The 19,162-nt window shown below is 55.3% G+C and overlaps 1 protein-coding gene across 3 annotated transcripts in view; it reads right to left on the minus strand.

Moving 5' to 3' along the window:
* The window catches only part of Glis1 (GLIS family zinc finger 1), a 195,086-nt gene that overhangs the window by 16,336 nt on the left and 159,588 nt on the right, over positions 1-19,162 (minus strand). For all 3 annotated transcript variants that reach the window (XM_071617853.1, XM_027945025.2, XM_071617852.1), the window contains one exon: positions 3,289-3,450. In XM_071617853.1, the coding sequence (XP_071473954.1) occupies positions 3,289-3,450 (162 nt within the window). The remainder of the gene's footprint in view (positions 1-3,288; positions 3,451-19,162) is intronic.

The raw sequence follows: 19,162 nt of genomic DNA on the forward strand, positions 1-19,162 counted from the left end.
GAACCCCCTGACCTGGGCCTGCAGGGACAGGAGAGTGTGTGAGAGCGTTCTACCTCTCAGTGCAAGTCCCGGGGACCTCTGTGCCCTGTCAGACATACCACACATCCCCAAACCTCAAGGCAACTCTGCCCCTGCCAGAGTGAGGGGCGGTGGGAGAGGTGCCACGGCCCAGGGACCTCACAGGGAGGGGAAGCAGAAAGAGACGACCATACCTTGGAGCTGCCGCAGAGGTCGCCAGGTTAATGAATGGAGGAGAGCAAAAAGAGAGAGACAGCAGTGAGAAGCTTGCCGAGGCCAACAGGAAGGCAGGAGAGGGGAGCCCTGCTTGGACCACCCACCGTAGGTCACGCATGGCCCCCCTCAACCCTCACTTCCTAGCCCTGACCTCGACCCCAACACCTATGGTCTCTCTCTCACAGGCCCTGACCCCATCCCAACGCACACATTCCCTTTCTCTCTCTTCCCCTTGATCCCATGGGCGCTGCCCTGCCCTGCCCCTGAGCCAGCCCCTGTCCCTTGGGGATACTGATACAAATCCACACACTTTGTCAAACAGAGCGTGATGTAACAGGCACACTCTCCTGGAAACAGGGCAGCAGGGCCCATCTCCATGTTTATTTTTCCAGGGCTTGACGTGTCTAGAACATTCCTCAGGCTCGGCTCCCCTGTGAGCTCTCAGGAAACCCTATGGCTATCCCAAGCCAGCAGCCAAACCCAGGCCTAGAGTCCCCACACAGGCTCCAAAGCCAGGGCCGCTGTATTCCTGTTAATAGCAAGGCTGCCTCTCGGCATGTGTGCGATGGACCACGGTAGCTTGCCAAGCCCTCCGGTCTGGGCTGCCCTCTGGGTACAGGCACTTTGCTATGTACTGGCCATCCATGGTCTCCTCTGAGTCCCATTTTGTGGAGGAAGAAATGGAGGCCCACGAAATACACCAGACCTCACAGCCAGAGTGCATGTGACCAGGACACCTTCGGTCTGAGTGGTCCAGTGAAGCGGGCAAAGGAGAGATTACCATCCACACAGGGACCTATGGCGACCAAAACTCAAACCCACACTGGATGCCTGGGGCATGGCAGAATGTGGCCCACATTTAGTGGGTTAGTAACACAGCAGGAAAGGAAGGGCTGTACAGACTACCTGCAGGCCTCTCTCTACCTCTTCTCAAGAGGCAGGTATTTTACCTTTGAGGAAATAAGCCCAGAGAGGTGAGGTAGCTTTCCTTAGACCTCTGGGACCAGAACCCAGGTCTGGTTCTGTCCAATCTGGAGAAACTTTCTTGCCTGTGGAGGTCACCCATATTCTCCAATGCTAAGGGGAGCTAGGGACTAGCTGGGTCCCTTCTGAAAAGCAAGGCCCTGCCCCACTGGGATGCTGAGGATGGGTGCTGAGATAACAGCACCTGGGGAGATGCACGGGTCTCTATGCAGGGAGCTGAATGCAAGTGGGGTGCTGGGCTTGGTGGCTGCACCTCCCAGCCTTCCGGGGACTTCTTGGGGAGATGAAGGCCTGAGACAAGCCAGTGGCTCATTCTGCCCTGACATGACCTAGCTCTTGGAGCTCTGCTCACATACCAAATGGGGTCAGAAGCCTGTTGCTTTGGGGCTAGATCCAAGAAATTTAAGGAAGGAGGAAGGAGCTAAATCAGGGTAGGTAGGTTACTGGGAGGTAGGGAGGGGTCCGAGGTTTGGTACTGCCTTGAGACCTCTGGGGGACATAACCAGGGATCCCGAGGCACAAACTGTATCTCTCAGGGCCTAGGCCAGGGCGCCAGGGCCCCATGGATGAGAAGTAACCAAGGGGCAGGGGATTTGTTAGAATCATTTCTCACTTCAGGTCCCAGTGTAGCCTTTAATAGTGAAGACTGGAAGGTGGTGGGGGTCAGCTTTCGGTTGGGGATGGGGTTGCTCATTGCTGCTCTGTCACCTATGCTCAGCTCTACCCCTCCAGAGTGCTGCCATGTCAGCTTTTTCCAGCAAAAACCACTGGACTTCCCTGGGTGTAACCCAGCTCTGCCCCTTGCCTGCTGTGGCAGAGAAGTGACTCCATCTCTTCCAGTCTCTGTTTCTTGGTTTACAAAATGGGGATAATGGCCCTACACCTTCAGTTGTCACAAGGATTGAACTCTGTGTGTGTGAGAGAGAGAGAGAAAGACACACACTGTGGAGGGTGTGGCCTGGCCCAATGAGTTCCTGTCCCTTCTTCCCCTTCTGGGTCCATTTTCCCAGCTATGAAATAAAAAGTTGGTATCCCTTCCGCTCTGGCCTCTGCTGTTTCATGGCCACCAACTTAGCCTGGTGGCTTAGTAACCCTCGTGAGCCTGTTTCCTTAACTGTGTATGGAACAGGCTGGGCTGGCCCGCCACTCAGACCTCCCAGTCCCCACCACAGAGATCCCCCAAATCTGCAGGAGGAGCAGGCCCAGCTGTGGAGTTTGGCTGAAGAACCCAGTTTCCTGAGGTGCGTGGCGGCTGGGGTCCTCCCAGAGCATGTGCCCCCTTACCCAGGGCCAATAAGGCTGTCACAAGGCCTGGATCTGAGTCAGCTCTGCCACTGTCCAGCTGTGTGATGACCATGCATAGGACTGACCCTGAGCTTGCTTCCTTCCTTTGACAAATGGGCTAAGGACCCCTGACAGCAAGGTCAGCATGGGGACTGTTTCAGAACCCATGTCTGCTAAGTGCTGAGGTCTCTGGGGAGGACTTGGACCAACCTTGGGATACAGCTGTGGAAAGACCCGGGCCTCTGGAGGCCAGGTCACTGTGGCTGAAGCCTAGACTCTCACGCTGCCCCCTCAACTCCACCTATAGTCCTCAAGGCTCAAAAGGTGGCCCTGGAGCACCTCTGCCCATCCCCAGGATGGGGTGGGAAGAGCAGAAAGTGGCTTGCTCCGAGTGTGGCAGACGGGCCCCCAAGAGAGGATGGGAGGAAGGGGGCCCAGATACGCAAGGATGCTGGGGCCTGGGCTGGTACCCATAGGCCAAATCAGGGCATCTCAACTGGGGGACCCTGTTGAGTTTGCCAGTTTACACTACCCTGGAGGGACAATTGGCAATGTCCACAGATATTTTTATCACAATTGGGAGATAGAAAATCTCTATCTAGATAGAAGACAGGGATAATGCTAAACATCCCATAATGCACAGGATACCCCAGACCCCTGCCAGAGAATTACCCTGCTCTACCTGTCAACAGGGCCAAAGGACAAGAGCGGGGGTTCTGCACTAGACAAGTTGTGAAGGTGGCCTATGTGCAGCCCGCTACCCGCGGCCTTCCCCCTCAGGCCTACCGTGTCGAGGTGGGTGCGCTGGTGCTTGGCGCGGTCGCTGGAGTTGCTGAACGCCTTCTGACAGCCGGGGTGCTGGCACAGGTACGGCTTCTCACCCGTGTGGCTCCTCAGGTGGATCTTGAGGTTCTCCAGGCGCGAGAAGGCTTTGCTGCAGCCTTCAAACTGCAGGAGAGGCGTGCTCTTAGCCCTGGGGGGGCCCCCACCCTGCCCAGCAGCAGCACCCGTTCAAGTCTGTCTGTCCTGCCCAAGCCTCCAGGAGCTCTGGTTCAGCTCTACAGAGGTGCTTAGGGCCCCAGAGGAAGGCATCCTGGCTTAGAAATATACCAATGGGGCTCAGGAAGGAAGTGCTTTCTGCTCTGGACTGAGAAGACCCTTCCCAATGCCATGGGCATTGACTGTGCCACAGCCCTTAACAGGAACTCTGTGAGGATTAGGGTGGGTGCACATCTTCACATAGAATGTGGAGGTCCAGGCCTCAATTTGAGGGCATTGTGCCAGGGAGGGCTTGGGCAGTGGCCTGGACTCCCCTGTGCTGTGTTTCCCTGTCTCCAAACTTGAAGCCATGTGGCCACCATCAGGGATGACAGGAGCCCCCAGGGCTAGGCCACTGAGTGTCGAGCAGCCTGTCCATCTGGAGCGCAGCCCTGATGCCAACTGATGTACGACTAATAAGCACATTTGTACACTGAAGTGGCTTTGATTTATCATCTGGCTGTTTAGCTGTCCTGTGCCCACCACATAGCAGACCCTATGTTGGCAGTGGGCATTAGTGGGCACAGCACAATTGTGTCACATTCCCGGATGGGGCACGTATACAGTGTGCAGAGGGGCCATATGGTGGAGACTGAGGAAAGCAGCTTGGGGCCTCTGCCAGCCCCCACCCCCTTGCAGCCCTGGCGCCTGTCCCTGCATCCCCTGCCCACTGCCTTCTCTTGTCAGGGTCCCCTAACATCTAACTCCCTCTGTCTCCTCCACCCCTCTCCACAGAGCTGCCCACCCTCCTGCCTCTCTTGGTATCCACCCCACATTTTAGGATGTCAGGAGCCAGGCACAGGCCAGGAAATTCCAGTCTGTTCATGCAAGTCACTCTGCAAGGAATGTCCTCTCTCATGGCCATCCTGCAAACACCCCCTCTACCTTCGAAGTCTAGCTCGAGTGCTGGCCAGTGCAGGCAGCAGACCCCAACTCTTTGGTGTGACTGGCTGCCCCCTCCCCTGCTGCTCTCTGCTGCCTGGCCCTCTTCCAGCTGGGCTGATGCTCTGGCCATGAAAGTGGATGGGGTGGGAGTCAGCAGTGGCTGGCACCTCTTGCATCCAGGTGTGGTACGTGCAGTATGTGGCACCAATGTCCCCATTTCAGAGACCTTAGTAAAGGGACCTGCCCAAGTCACAGGGCTGTGACAGGGCAAAGACAGGACACAGGCCAAGTCTGATGCCAAAGCCTAGGTGGCTCTGTTATGCCTGGTGTCTTCCCAGGGGCAGGTGGGCGGGTGACCCTAGAGGAGGAAGGGGCCAAGGCGGGATCCCTCTGCCAAGCCACTGGCTTCATGCTTCAGGTCCAGGGTTGACCTTCCAACTGTGAGGACCTGATCCAGTTAAGGACGTATGTGACCCCTGCGCTCTGCAACAGGGGCCTGGGCTCCTAGCAGCAGGTGGCCTGGGGTGAAGTGGGGAGCTGTCCTGGGAGGGCTAGAGTTCCCGCAGGCCTGCTCTTCCACTCCCTCTCTCTGGGGCTCATCTACAGGGAGAAGAGGAGGATGACACTGTCCAGAGTATGCGTCCGTATTTGGAACCCTGACCTCCCTCTTCTCTACACTGGGCACCCATTTTTTTTCTCTCTCTCACCAACTTTAAAGGTATCAAGTTAGCAAGTTAGGAGGTGGTGCCAGGAAAGGACTGAGGGCAGAAGTCAGACCCTGTGGTCTACCTGGCTTATCTCCTTGGCCCTGGGGGGTGAGCACCCCCAACCTAGAGCAGTTCTGAATACCCAGTCATTTGGGGGATGAGGCTGTTCACTTAGGTGAACTGGCCCTAGCCTGTGCTGGGGAACCAAGATGCTGAGGAGGAGGGTGCCCGCACGGGAAGCACACTGAGGACAGGTTCAGCTGTGTGTTCTAGGAAGCCTTGGCTGCTGGTGACAGGTGTGGATGGAAGAAGAGACAGATAAGTGACAGCAATTATAGATGAAAGCCACCAAGGCCCAATGCAGGGGAGAGGCAGCGCATAGAGCATAGGCTAGGACAGAACCCCCTGGACAGACATGAGGACAAATGACCAGAGACAATGAGCCTTTGAAGGCCCGGTTACAAGTACAGGCCTCACTCTGTTGGGGCAAGCCGCTCACAGCTGGGTTTAGAAGGGGCTCCCCTTCCAGATGTTATGCCTCCCCCGTGCATTGAAACCTGAAGAAAATCCCGAGTGGGCAGGATGGGCCACCAGTGGCCCCCTGCTGTGACCTTCTGCCAAGTTCATCAAATGAGGAGGAAGAGGCTGGGCTGGAGAGCGGGGCTTCCTCCTGGCAGCCGGCTCATCCCTTTGTTCCTCCCTGGCCCGTGCGGGAGGGGACCTGGACAGCAGAAGGCAATAACTCCTCTGAGCTGCGTGATTTTTCTTGACTTCAGGAGAGTCCACCAGACTCTGGAGATCAGTATATCATCTTCCCAGAGGGGTCTAGACACCCCTGTCTGGGCCAACCCTCCATCTCTGCACACTCACTTCCACCCCCTGCCTTTATTCAGACTGGGCCCCTCATGGGATGCCTTCCCTTCCAACTCCCTGACAAATGAATTCATACATTTTTCAAAAAATACAGGATCCTCAGCTTGGTGTTCACGTCCTCCAACATGGCCCAGCTGCCTCTCCCATCTACACACACTCCCCCACTCCGTGTCGGCCACAAGGTCGTGACTGCCTCTGAACCTGTCAGGGATCCCCATTCTGCAGGCCTTGGCTCCAGCAGCTCCCTAGGCCTGGAGGCCTTTCCTTCCTTCACTTACTGAGCAAGCATGTGCCTGGTGCTTAAGTGTCACTTCCAAGGAGAAGCCTCCTACCTGCCCCCACACTGTCCCCACAACACCCCTGAGCTGGTGGATAGAAGGATTCGCCCTGCTTCCTCCTGTTGCACCTCCAGGCTGAGATCCCTGAGGGTAGGGCTGGATTCAATCATGGGGCAAAGGGGAAGTTAGCAATGTGATTCCCGGGGGTGAGGGCAGGGGCTGCCGGCACAGGGGTCCACCTCCTCACCAGGTGTTTGGCCAGGTGCCTCAATACATGTGCATAATGCTGATGCCCCAGATGTACCTGTGTGAGGTGGCCCAGCCTTGATAGCTCCATCCCCCTGAAGTCACAGAGCTGAACTGTGGCCCCAACAGAACAAGCAACTGTCCAAGATGTCCTGATGGGAGTGGCCCATCCCTCCAGGTGGACCCAGAGGTAGCACAGGTGGAGAGGGAGAGCTGCTTGATCAGGACAGGTCTGGGAGGAGGCTGCTGCAGGGACCCCAGGAAAGCCCATCAGGAAAGCGTCCAGACCTGCCTGGGCCTGAGGGCATGTGTGGCTGCCTGCCAAGGTCCCTGTAGTTCACCCTATTCAACAATTGCACAGATGGGGACAGAGGCATGAAGAGGAGGATGGGAGTGACCACTGGGTCAACACCTGCTGTGTGTCCAGCTCTGCTGGGCCTGGTGCAGTCACGGATGTGATGTCTTCTCTCCACAGCCCTCTGGGCAAGTAAGACTGTGCTCACTGTCAGATGGGAGCTGGTCTCAGGGGCAGTGGCACAGTGGTCACAGGTATGGACTTGGCTGCAGACTGGCCATGTTGCTGTCTTTGCTGATCCACTTACTGAACTCAGGCAAGTCACTTCAACACTGTGGGCCTCAGTTTCCTCATCTGTACAACTGGGTGAGCTCTACCAACCAGGGAGGATGATTGTGGGGATTAAATAATGCCCAGCAAGTGCTGACCTTGGCACCAAGATCCCGTCTTATATCACTTAAGGTCACAGACCAGGCAGATGGTGGTCTGCCTGGCATGGCAATTCCTTGGGCTGCTGGCCTTCTGCGGAGTTGTGTGTGCATGTGTGTGAGTCCTCCTGCTTCCCTGACATCCTGTTTCTGCCACTCGCTCCCCTTCCTGCTATCTGGGCTTCCACACCCTTGCCTCAGGATCACTGGGGAGCATGAGGCTCTGGCCTGGGCTGAGGCAGGAGCAGGCTCAGGACTGGGCTGCCCAGTGAGGCTGACAGCTCTAAGTTCCTCAGGAGGGACCACAGGAAACAGAAACAGGAGACCTGGCTTAAGGATTCTAGACGAGGCCCTTTTACCACCGTGGGAGCCCTGACAGGGCTTTACAAGTCTATTTCTAAACTGTGACGCTAACCAGTCCCCTCCCACCAAGACCCTCCCAGGGATCCTTGTGCCTTCTGATACCCAGTCAGCCCCCCATCCTGGAACTGAAGTGTCCAGACTTGAAAAGCAGACAGCCCCGAGACCTTGGCAAGTCCGTGCCCCTCTCTGGGCCTCAGTTTCTTTCTCTATAAAAGAAGATAAGAGCAGCCATCTCACAGAGCTGATCTGAGGGGGAAGCCATGTGCACACCCACCTGGCTCTCAAGACATGCCTGTGTCATTAAAATTACCATGGTAGTAGCTGTTCCTGCCATGCCCTCAGAGAGGACTCTGGCCCTGGTCAGCTCTGACCCCAGAAGTAAACAACAGAGAGCCCTAGTCAGTGCATTTGCTACTTGGTCTGGCCCTAAGACACTTCCCAAACCCAGCATGGGAAGCCCTGTGGGTGCCAAGGAGAGCTTCTACTTCCTCAGGGGTCAGAATGTCCTGAAGAGGTCCTCTGCACTGTGTAGGGCTGGGAGAGCAGCCCCCACTGTTGTGTTATGGGATACAGATGCTTCCAGAATATAGGTCTTGGAGCAGGAATGGAGCCGGCAGGCACATCCCTGGATTTGGCCTTGATTTCCCCCAAGGGTATGAAAGAGGGTCCCTAAGGCAAATGCCACCCGACCCCTGGGCATCATGATGATTCCATGGGCTCTGTATCCTAGGGGGTGCCTAAAGGGATGTAGCCCTCTTGACATCCCCCTCCTTCCCCAGTCTTTTTGGGCTCTATGGCAGTTCTCTCCCTAGACTGAAAACTGTCTCCTCTGCCAATGTCCAGATGACCAGCCTGGCAGAGTGGACCTGGGCCCCTGTGGTGGGGTGGGAGAGGGCTTGCTCCCGCTGTGCTAGGGCTCTGAGCCTGGGCCAAGCCACTGTTAGAACTGCTGCCTCTCCTGAAGGAATGAACTGCGGATCTGCAGCCCTCGGCGGGACAAGCCCCTGCTCTGAACCTTCACTCGTGTCCCCATTGCTGCCATTGTGACTCCATTCATCCTTCTGCCCACTCGCTGCCTCATTGATGGCTCAGCTCTTGGCCCATGAGTGATGCCATCTTGCCTCCCACACTGCCCGTGTGGGTGCTGGAGCTGGGACTCTGGGGCAACCAAACCCACCAAAGCCCCATAACTTCACACAGCAGAAAGTGCTCGGAATCCTAGGAAGAGTGTGTGGGACGGGGCTGGGCAGGATTTGGAGCAGCAGGGAGCCAGGAAAAGCATTTTCAGGCACAGGGCAAAGAATGGTTGAGCACAGGCAGGGAGACTGGCAGGGGTGGTGTGTGTTCTGGAAACAGCTAATGATCTGTTGAGCCAGAATGAGGGGAGCAGGGAAGGAAAGGGGAATGGAAACGGGATTTGGGGGCTCCCTGACTTCACATGCATGAGTTAGATTCATTCTGGAGCAGGCAAATTCTGGGATTTTTGATCCCAAAAGACTTCACAGAACCCCCCTGTGCAATACTTGATGCAGCTCAGCAAATAGCAGGACATGAGGCGCTTCACCCCACAGTGCTTGAGAGCCACTTCTGCTGGCTGGACTACCCTCCCTGACCTCTCACCTCCCACCTGGATGCCTGAGCCAGGAACCTGTCCCTTCTCCCCATCTGCCCTGCCACCAGCCAGGCTGGCCCCCTTCTCCTCTTGTCCACCCACGGACTGGATCCACACCCCAGTGCCACACACCGTGGGGGCCTGCCTGCACAGCTGCCACCCAGCTTCCTGGTCCCCCTCCCCTACTTACTCCCACTTGATGTCTAGAGTGCAGACATGGCCCAGAGGGCTGTCCCTGTCCCTCCCTGCTCCAACCTTGCCTGGCTCCCCCAGGCCTTGGCATATACAAGCCCTACCCCTGGCATTCTCAACAGCGTGATCTGGCCCCTGGTGACACTTAGTGGTAGCTGGACGGACCCTCCAACTCCCATGCCCACACCACTGTTTCCCTATCAGGGCTGTGTGGTGCCAATCTGGCTTTGGGAAGCTCATTTCGGTCATCAGAGCACGGATGTCTCCTGTATAGAAAGGGGCATAGCTGGGCACATGGGGGTGCTGTGAGCCAGAGTGCATGTGACCAAAAGCCCTAATGCCATCAACATACACAGAGGCACATGGGCAGCTTTTAGTCAGGGTGAATTTGAATGCACTGGCTCAGCTAACCGGACACACCCAGGTTTACCTAGGACAGAGGTGACTGCTATGTGAGAGGTATCCAGAGTGGGGACGGGGTGGAGGGGGGAGGGGTGCCTAACAGTCCTGAAACATGGCAGGACGGGTTAGGCTTCACTTCTCCACCTTGAAATGCACAAACATTTCAAGATTCAAGACAGCATGCCCTGACGCTGAAGTGACATCCCATCCCCGTTCTGCAGGTGAAGAAACTGTAGCTCAGAAAGGTGATGCCGCTGGCCTCAGGTCACACAGCCTGTAAATGACAGAGCTGGGCTCTGGCCTCAGGTCTGGCTGATGACTCTATGTGTCCCTAACTACTCTGGCCACTGCTCTGGGTGGGTCCCTTACATAAAGCATCCAAGCCAGGTTATCACTCAGGACCTCTCTCTGTGGTTTTAAACTGGGACCCTCATAGGTTCTGATGCCAGGCAAGGCCAGGCACAGTCTGGCCACAAAGCTGGCACTGGGAAACACCCATGATGTCACCACACAGAAAGGAAGGCCCTGGCGGCAGAGTGGAGAGAGCACCGCGATCCACAGAGCAGAGCCTGGAAAGCCCTGCTCCCACATGTGGGGCGTGTTAGGAAAGAAGATTAAAATAATGGGGGAAAATACCCCGGGAACCGTGAAGGCCCAGACCATCTGGAGTTTTATAGTAACAGGCAGGGAAAATCAGAACCTAATTGAAAAAAGTCCACTGTGATCCATTACCACTGCGTGCAGCTCACAGAGCGGAAGGCACAAGATGAAAGACAGGGGAGCCATCGTGGGAGCCAGGGAGGGAGTGGCATCTTCCCCTCCAGGCCAAGCCCAGGGACCCTTCAAGTTCTGGCTGGAGAAAGGGGAGGGCTGAAGCCCAGGACCTGCTGGGCACTGCGTCAGGTGTCAGAATCCACGGGCCAGCTCACCCGCTCAGCAAGTCTTTGAGCCTTGAGCTCACGTGTGACAGGACACAGGCCATGCTGGGAAGGCCTGCCTGGTGCCTGGCACATAGCTGGCACTGTGCTCTCCCTCCGCCCCCTGGAGAAGGATGATGGGCAAGAGGTCACACAGACAGAGGTTTGTGCTGCAGCTCCACCAACCAGGCCATGAACCTGGGCAAGTCACCCCATCTCTGTCCTCATTTCTCTCCTCCCTAAAATGGGGCCACCACAAACAGTTGTTAAAAGTAAACAAAAGGATATGACCAGAATAGGAACTGGCACACAGCTGATGCCCTGATGAATGTCAAGTTTCCTCCCTACGGCTGCCGTGGCCCAAAGAGAAGAGAAGGCCACTTTCTCATGCTCTAACAAGGAATCTGGACCCAGAGACGAAAGAAGAGGTTTGGGGAACAGGGCACAAGGTGGGGCAAGGGAGGAAATGCCTCCAGTTTTGGCATTTGCCAGTGACTTGCTTCTAAACAAACACAGTTCTGGTTTAAGGGTAAAATATATTGGGTTACCACACTCTGGCAGGCCATTCAGGGATCAACTTCTTATTTTTGTACAAACTTTTAAGTTACTTTACAACAGTGATTTAGATGGGAGAAATGTGCGGTGCCAGATCCTTCTCCAAGATCTCAAAGAATCCTGTGTTTGGCTAGTTTTAAAGGCCAGGCAGCCAGCAACTGAGGTTCACTCCTCAACCCTGCACCCTGGGAAGGGGACTCTGGCTGGCCCTGAGGTTACTGTCCTATGATCCTGTTTGGGGCTTCTGTGGGGTCTCCTCAGAGCCATTCGCTGTCCTGGGGAGGGAGGCCAGGGCAGGAAGGGGCAGGAATGGAAGGGACAAATGTGGAAGAGCTGGAAGGTGGGGCTGCAGGGTACTGGCCCAGGCTCTGTCCCTGGAGAGTGAGATCCTCAGGGTCTGGTCTAGCTTGGGCAAGCAAGTGCCATGTGCACAAACGAACAAGCATGTGCAAGAGGGAGATTATGTCCCCAGCAGCAGCTATCACATTTGCTACGTACCTGGGACTGGGCTGGGCTTTCCGTAAACACCATCTCCTTAGTCTCATTAGGTGGAGACAGCGACTCCTGTTATCAGAGGTGGGAACTGAGGCCCAGGGCTCACCAAGGATGGAGCCTGTGCTCACCCAAAGGCTGGGTGAACCCTGTACCCTCGGGCACATGTATGTCCCATCGTGCAAAGTCAATGTGGAAACCTCTTGCCTGTTCAGCTCCCTGGGCCTCTGTAACCATCTAGAAAGGTTGGCAGGCCAAGGGAGGGGTGGGGCGACAGGAAGACCAGGGAAAATGGTACAGGGGAGTGGATCTCCGACCCTTCCTCATGGATATATAGAGTCCCCCAAAGTAGGAGGTGCAGGGGGGCAGAGTCTGCTTCCACTGGGGCCTGAGAGCACATGTGGGATCCTGGCACTCCTGGTGCTGAGCAGTGGCTAAATATCACTGGGGATGTGAAGTTGGCCTGGCTACGGGCCAGGGCCCAGCAGAGAGCAGATGACACAGAATGGTGGGCGTGCGCACGCACACACACACGCACTCGAAGCCACCAGCCACAGACGCTGACATTAGCACCTCTCTTCTCAACCAAGCCACATGTCAAAGACACAGAGCCTCAGGACACCAACACATGCACACAGATTCTCACACACACACACACGTGCGCGCCAAGGCCCACTGGCTCACTCCCATATACACACCTGCACCAACACCCCACTACACCAACACCCTCCACCCCACCCCACAACTCATGTCCCACAGACAACGGGCCAGCACACATATGCTTGTACAAACACCTAAAGAACCCAAGCTCCAGACTCCACCACAGGCACAAGTACACTAAGTCCCCAGGCCCTTGACACACAGCTCCGTGCACAGCACAGCATAGCACATGTACAAACCGACCTACTCCTAGAATATGGATGGCTTGGGATGGTGTATGTGCGCCCAGGGAGAAATGACCTGGTACCCAAAGACAACCTGCGGAAAAGACTTCTAAGAGGTTAGTGGATAAAGATATGTCCTCACACCAACAACCTGACACCCCCAACACTGCAACCCCTGGATGGTCACACTCCCACATGCCTCTCTGAGACTACAAACAGCCCCCAACCAGGAGGTGGCGCCAAGGCTGCAGGGGACAGGGTCCAGGTGCACAGAGCGTCCTGACCTCCCCATGGTGGCTAGGCGGGACTGGCTTCAGGAACAAAACACATGGCATGAGAGAACCCCAAGACAAGAAGGCCTCAGCCACCCTGTGACCCTCTGGCCTCTCCAGCTCTGGCCATCCATAACTTCCTTCCCCAAGGACTCTGCCCACAGTGTCCCCTACCCACAATCCTCCTTGACTTGCTGGCCAGGCCTCCTGTTCCTTCCAGGCATGGCTTACACTCTGGCCCCTGCTGAGGCCTTCCCTGAGCCTCCTTCCTGGCGTTCCCTGAGCACCCCTGGGCTAGTCCTGCCTCACCTCATGCTGATGCTGAGGCCAGCACTGCCCATCTTTCCCTGTCCATCCTACAAGTGCTGCTCACATTCACTTGGTGCCCTGTGGCTCCTGGAGTTGGTCCATGAGGGCAGGCACAGGCAGAACAGCCACACCACAGTTCCCCAAATCCGCATGGCACTGTCCTGGTGAACCACAGAGCAGGGGCCTGTGTTTCCATCTGCTGGGGTGACAGCATTTTAGGCAGTACAATGACAATGTCTGACATCAACTGAGGGTGAGGCTGAGGAATGCTGTGGCAGGAGGCAGAAGAGGGACTCCCACAGTAGACGCACCCCCACAGCAGGGCAGGAAGTCCGGCTCAGGCCCCCTTCTCCTGCTTCCACCCCACAAACCTCGGTGTTTTCACTACAATATGGGGTGATACCCCCAGTCTCAGGCACATTGTGGACGTCAGAGTGTGGCCTTGGTCCTGGGCACAGGACAGGTGTTCAGGAAATGTCGCTCCCCTTTTGGGCTCCTCTCCCAAGTCTCAAGAAGAGACAGGAGTGGTTAGACCAGTGGGGCTGAAGACCTGAATTCCAGTCCTGTGACCTTTGCTGGGTTTTACCTGCCTTGGCTGTGTTTTACCCGAGTTGCCTGCCCACTGGGACCTGCCTGGCTAGGAGCAGAGTGGAGGGAAGGCCCAGGTGGTGGCTGCACTCATGCCCAGCCCTGCATGACACACACATGCAGCTGCCTGGGGAGAGAAGAGACCACAGAGTCCACCCATTGCTTGAAAGCCACCAGGAATCAGAGGTACAAAATTCAGTTTCTTGTCTGAGATTTTGGGTGCAGGCAGCAACCTGCCCAGGGTACACCTGAGGCTCAGATCTCACCAGACATGTCCCAAAAGGCTCTGGACCCCACCTTGTTGGGGGGGAGCTAGGGCCAGGGGAGGACAGCAGGGTCAGCATTCAGATCCAGGCCTGTGGGCGCAGAGGCCAGAGCTGGAAAGGCTCACTGGTGTGTGTAACTTCTGAGGAGCCACAGGGACCTTAGGATGTCATGGGTAAGGGAGTCACAGAGATGACTGTGATACACTGTCAGAAGAGGTGGTGAGCCACCTGTCCTGGATGCCCAGGATGAAAGCCAGGTGTCTGTGTTCATCAGGGCTGTCTGGAGAGTGTGACATCACTCCTTCCTTTCAGGGGACAGCCAACAGTTCTGAATGGGCTCAGATCTGCCACCTGGAGCTCACTGGTATAAACAGGCCAGGTGACCTGCCTTAGCATTGTCCCCCCCCCCACTACACACAGCCATTTACCATAGGTCAACTGCCCCCAAGAAGGGCTAGTCCTGTGCCAGCGACTTAGGGCCACACCCTGCATGTGGCCCCACATCGTACCCTTGTACCACCTACTGAGCCCAGTACCGGGACTCATGGAGGTGCTCAGTAAATGTGGATGAAGAAACAGGAATCAGCCCTGAATGCACATTCCAGCTTTCAGGGACAAGTTATATGCACAAACCAGCTACATGAAAGCCAGCCCTGGACGGAATGAGCGGCTGGGGACAGAGAATGCTCCTGGTGGCCCAGTGCCCCGTCTGCGGATCACCTCTCTTCCCTGGTCTCATCAGCATCACAGCAACCTATGACTGGGCAGGACTGGGCCTCTGCTGTTAAGATGGGAAGACGGAGGCCTGGGTCACACACCCTGGGAAAGTCCCCTTCCCTGCTGGGCCCCAGTTTTCATCTGTCAAATAAGTTTGTGTGGAATAGCTTGATGCCTCTACTTAAGTGTCTGGAGGAGGAGATGGCTGAGCAGAAAGCAGAGAGACAAGAGTGAGTTCTTGGCTGTTGGGTTTCAAAATCCTAGGCCTTGGGGCCAAATGGAAAGAACTCTGGAGACAGATGAGTCACATCAAGTTAGTATTTCAAACGATGTTCCTGCCATAAACCTGAGTGCACCCAGCACAGGGCCTGGCACAGAGTGGGTCTTTGTGAATATCTGTTAATGAATTGAAAGAACCAGGCAACACAGACCTGAGCTTTGAGGGAGTGCAGGACAGGGTGGGAGGTAGCAGGCTGTTTAGCAGTGGGCCCCCAAATTAGCGGTAACCCCCAGAGAGACATCATGGTGAGAAAGAGCAAAGCTCCCTGTGCTCTTGGTCCCAAAATGATGAAATCAGGGATGCTGAACAGGAATTCAGACGTGGGAATGGCAGGGGTCCCTAAAAGTGGGGAAGTTCTGGGACCAAGCTAAGGGTAGCTGTTAGCTTCCCTACCCCTGTTTGTGGGACCTGCAGCAGGGCTTTTCCCATCCAGGGCCCAGGCCACCTGGGGCTCCCCTGTAGGCAGGCTCTGGATTTCTCACCAAAGACCCACCCCAGATCCATGAGGGAGACAGTGAGTCTGAGCAGGCCCCACAGCAGCCTATTAGATGGACAGGAGACAGAAGGCCTCTGGGCAGAGATGAAGCAGGATGGCTCAGCAGCTGTCAGTGAGAGAAGTGACTCAGGACCTCTGGGGTCTGCATAAGCCCCCCATATCCCAGAACTTAGTACAACTAGCAGAAGATGGACATGCTCTGCGACAGCCTGAGAAGTACTACTGGCACAGGGGGCTCACCAAAGGGAATCCGTGACAGATTTAAAGTGATTTTTTTCTTTCATAGTCCAACTTATGGGCTTAAGGTTCCGTTCTGTTGAAGTAAAATAGATGCCACTGTTAATGTCTCTCAAGGGACACAGCCAAAGAGGTGAGCGGGCATCCGTAGGCACAGCAGGCCATGCAGTCTCTCTGCGCCCTGCCTCATTTGCTCTTCAGGGTCTTCAGGATGGAGGGCTCCACAGGAACCCCCTTTCCTAGACGAGGAAACAGGCTTATAGAGAGAACAGGTTCAGGGCACCCAGGAGGAAACTGGCACCAGGAAGGACCCTGCCTCACAGTGCTGAAGTCACAGTAGAGGGGTCCATGGATTTAGAAAAATGTTGGCCACAAGAAAGAGACTAAAAAGAAGGACCTGAATGTTTTCCCAACACCAGGAAATCTCCTGCCATTCTGCTCGTCGGCCTCCCTGACTCCGTTTTGAAGTGACCATCACAGTGGGAGCATTGGTTTCTCTTAAATCCTGTTTAAACCCAGCTGTTTGGCACAACACAGGTTGGAGAGCTCTGGAAGGGTCTGGGGGAGGTGTCCACCTCTCACCTGCACTGGGACATCCCAAGGCCCAGTAGGTGAGATGGCACTCTGCTGGCCAGGCAGGCTTCCTGACTCTCACGGGAGCTCTCTCTGCTGAGACCCTAGGGGTGGCAGGAGGAGCTTTCCCGGGAGCCGGGCCCGGCCCAGATGCCTGGCTCAGCAGACCGTGCTACCCGGCTCAGAAAGATGCCTGGAACCCATTAGCATTATGTCAGGAATAATGTAAAATTAAAACATTTTAGCTTTGGCTTGGAAAATTAAGCAGGACAAAAAAGAAGGATGCCATTGTGCTGAGCCGCTCAGCTATGACTTGGGCACAAATAATTTACAGAAAATAAATTGCTGCTTTGCCCTTGGGCCCAGGCAGGGCCTGGGGCTGCCAGCAGGGGTGCAGACTGAGAGGGGATCTGTAGCTCCATCTAGGGGGAAGCAAGTTGGGAGCCTGGGTGTCACCTAGGACCCAGGGCCCAGGTGGGGTCTTGCAGCTGCTCACTTGCCAGGGCAGTGCCAGGTATAGGTCTCTCCTGCCATTCTTCTCCGTTTTGGCCACTGCCCCTAAAATCCAATATCTACCCTACAGCTAGAGACTCCAAAATTGCAAGTCTGCCCTTGTCATTGTTCAAAACCTATCCTTGACTCCCTACTGCCTTCAGGATACAGCCCCTCAGGCTGGCATTTCTGCTTCTCACCACCTGGCCTCTGTGGGGCTTCCAGCCATGGTTGGCTTCCGAGCCTCCCAGTCCCTCCTCAGGCTCCAGTTATGCTGACTACTTGGGCTAACTGGAGCTTCCTGTCTCTGCTTTTGCACATGCAATTCCCTCAGCCTGGAATTCCCTCAAGGGTTTGGGCTCAGCTCCAAAAGGGACTCCTCTGCAGAGATTCTAGTCTTCTGGGTCCTGAAATGAACTCCTCCCTGGGTCCAGGGGTTCCCAAGACTCATCCAATGCTAGGACTGGCTGGACCTCCACAGCTCTTGTGTTACATGTGGGGATAGCCCAGAGCAGGCAAGGCTTATGGGTCCCCCAGCTTTGGCAGAGTGTAACCTCTACAGTCCTCAGGGCAGACTTCCTGCTTTCACATGCTCCTTCTGGGGGACAGGGTACCCTTAAGTCACATGGGCCTGACTCAGATCCTGATTACTCTGGGCTCCAGGTGATTGTAGTATCATGAAGGTGGTAAGGATGGTGCAGTTTGGCGCCCCCTGCTGTACAGAGATCACAAGGACATTGCAGCAGCAAGGTCCACCACCAATTTGTCACCCCCTGTGAGGATGGAGACACCAAGGTCCAAGGCTACTGGGGACAGGGAGTCTGAGAAGACAGGGACACAGGCTCCTGGCTATCAGGGAAGGCAGTCTTGACCCAAAGCCTGCTTGTCCAGTGGCCAGAGAAGATTACAATTAACCATCCACTAGCCAGTCATTCATTTCCTTACTCACTGCACACAGCTAGACATCCAGACTGCATCGCTAGTGCAAAGGAAAGTTACCAAACAGTAAACAGAGTATAGTTCCTTTTTAGTAAAGAATGTAGTTTTCATTGCCTGGAAAAAATACCCAAAGTGTTAAACCATGGTTACTTTTGAGCGGGGTAGTGAGGGATTATTATCTTTTCTGTTTTCTTCATTTCACTCTCTTCCTTCTACTCTCTCATCTGTGACACCTACTGCTTTATATCCTCTATTGTGCTGTTTTGTTGAAGTTTTAAAACAACGGACAGTGTCATACTTTAATGGATGGGTACAGGCTGCGATTCTAAACTTCTTTCTTAGTTCTGCATGTGACCTTGGGTGAGCTGCCTTGGGCAACAGGACCCTGGACACAGCCTGTCCTATGTGATGTGGACAAAGGGTCTCCTTCTGAACATGCTTTCTCTCTCTCTCTCTCTCTCTCTCTCTCTCTCTATATATATATATATATATATATATATATATATACACACACACACACACACACACACACACACACACACACACACGACACCATGAATTCCAGAGGGGATCAAAGCCCATGATGGTGACAGCTCTGTGGCTGCACCAGGGAACTCGATCGAGGTCCACCCACTGGATGTGCAGGTCACGGATGCCTTCTTATAGGGGTGATGTCACCAAGCTGTTTCACACGTGGTAATCAGTGATGACTGAGGCAGCTCAGGGAGATGGAGAGGCAGGTTTAATTAAATTGTGGTGACAGTGGGGGAGGGCGAGGGCTACATTTCATTCCCCAGCAGCCACAAGCCATGAAGCCTCCTGGTTGGGGTGAGAGTTTTGGGTCAGGAAAATTGGATTCAAGTCTTTTCATCCTTGGGCACATTACTTGTCCCTTTCTGGTCCTGGGGCCATCTTGGGCAGCTTTATTTAAGGACCCAATGAGAGGAGAGTGAGAGGAGCCTGCCACCTCTGAGCACAGGACAGGGTCCCACCAGCAACACCAACACACCTAGGAGAGGCAGCACATCCCTGCAACCTGGACCACTGTGCCTCTGCTTGACATCCCTGACTCAGACGCTCCTCTCCTGTCCCTCCACAGGCAAAGTCCTGCTCATTTTTCAGCTCTATATGCCACCTCTTTCAGGGAGCCTCCTTGGATTCCCATGAGGTCCCCCGATGGGCTCTTTCCTCTATCTCAGCCTTTGGACCCAGCACTGTGACCATCAGGCTCTGTGCCTGTCTCACACAGCTGGGGGGCAGGGGAGTCAGTCACAGCACTGTCCTGGTCCCAACTGGCCCCTGGTTCCAGGGCCCAACAATAGAC

The sequence above is a fragment of the Marmota flaviventris genome, chromosome 10 (genome assembly GCF_047511675.1).
Source record: "Marmota flaviventris isolate mMarFla1 chromosome 10, mMarFla1.hap1, whole genome shotgun sequence".
Classification (NCBI taxonomy): domain Eukaryota; kingdom Metazoa; phylum Chordata; class Mammalia; order Rodentia; family Sciuridae; genus Marmota; species Marmota flaviventris.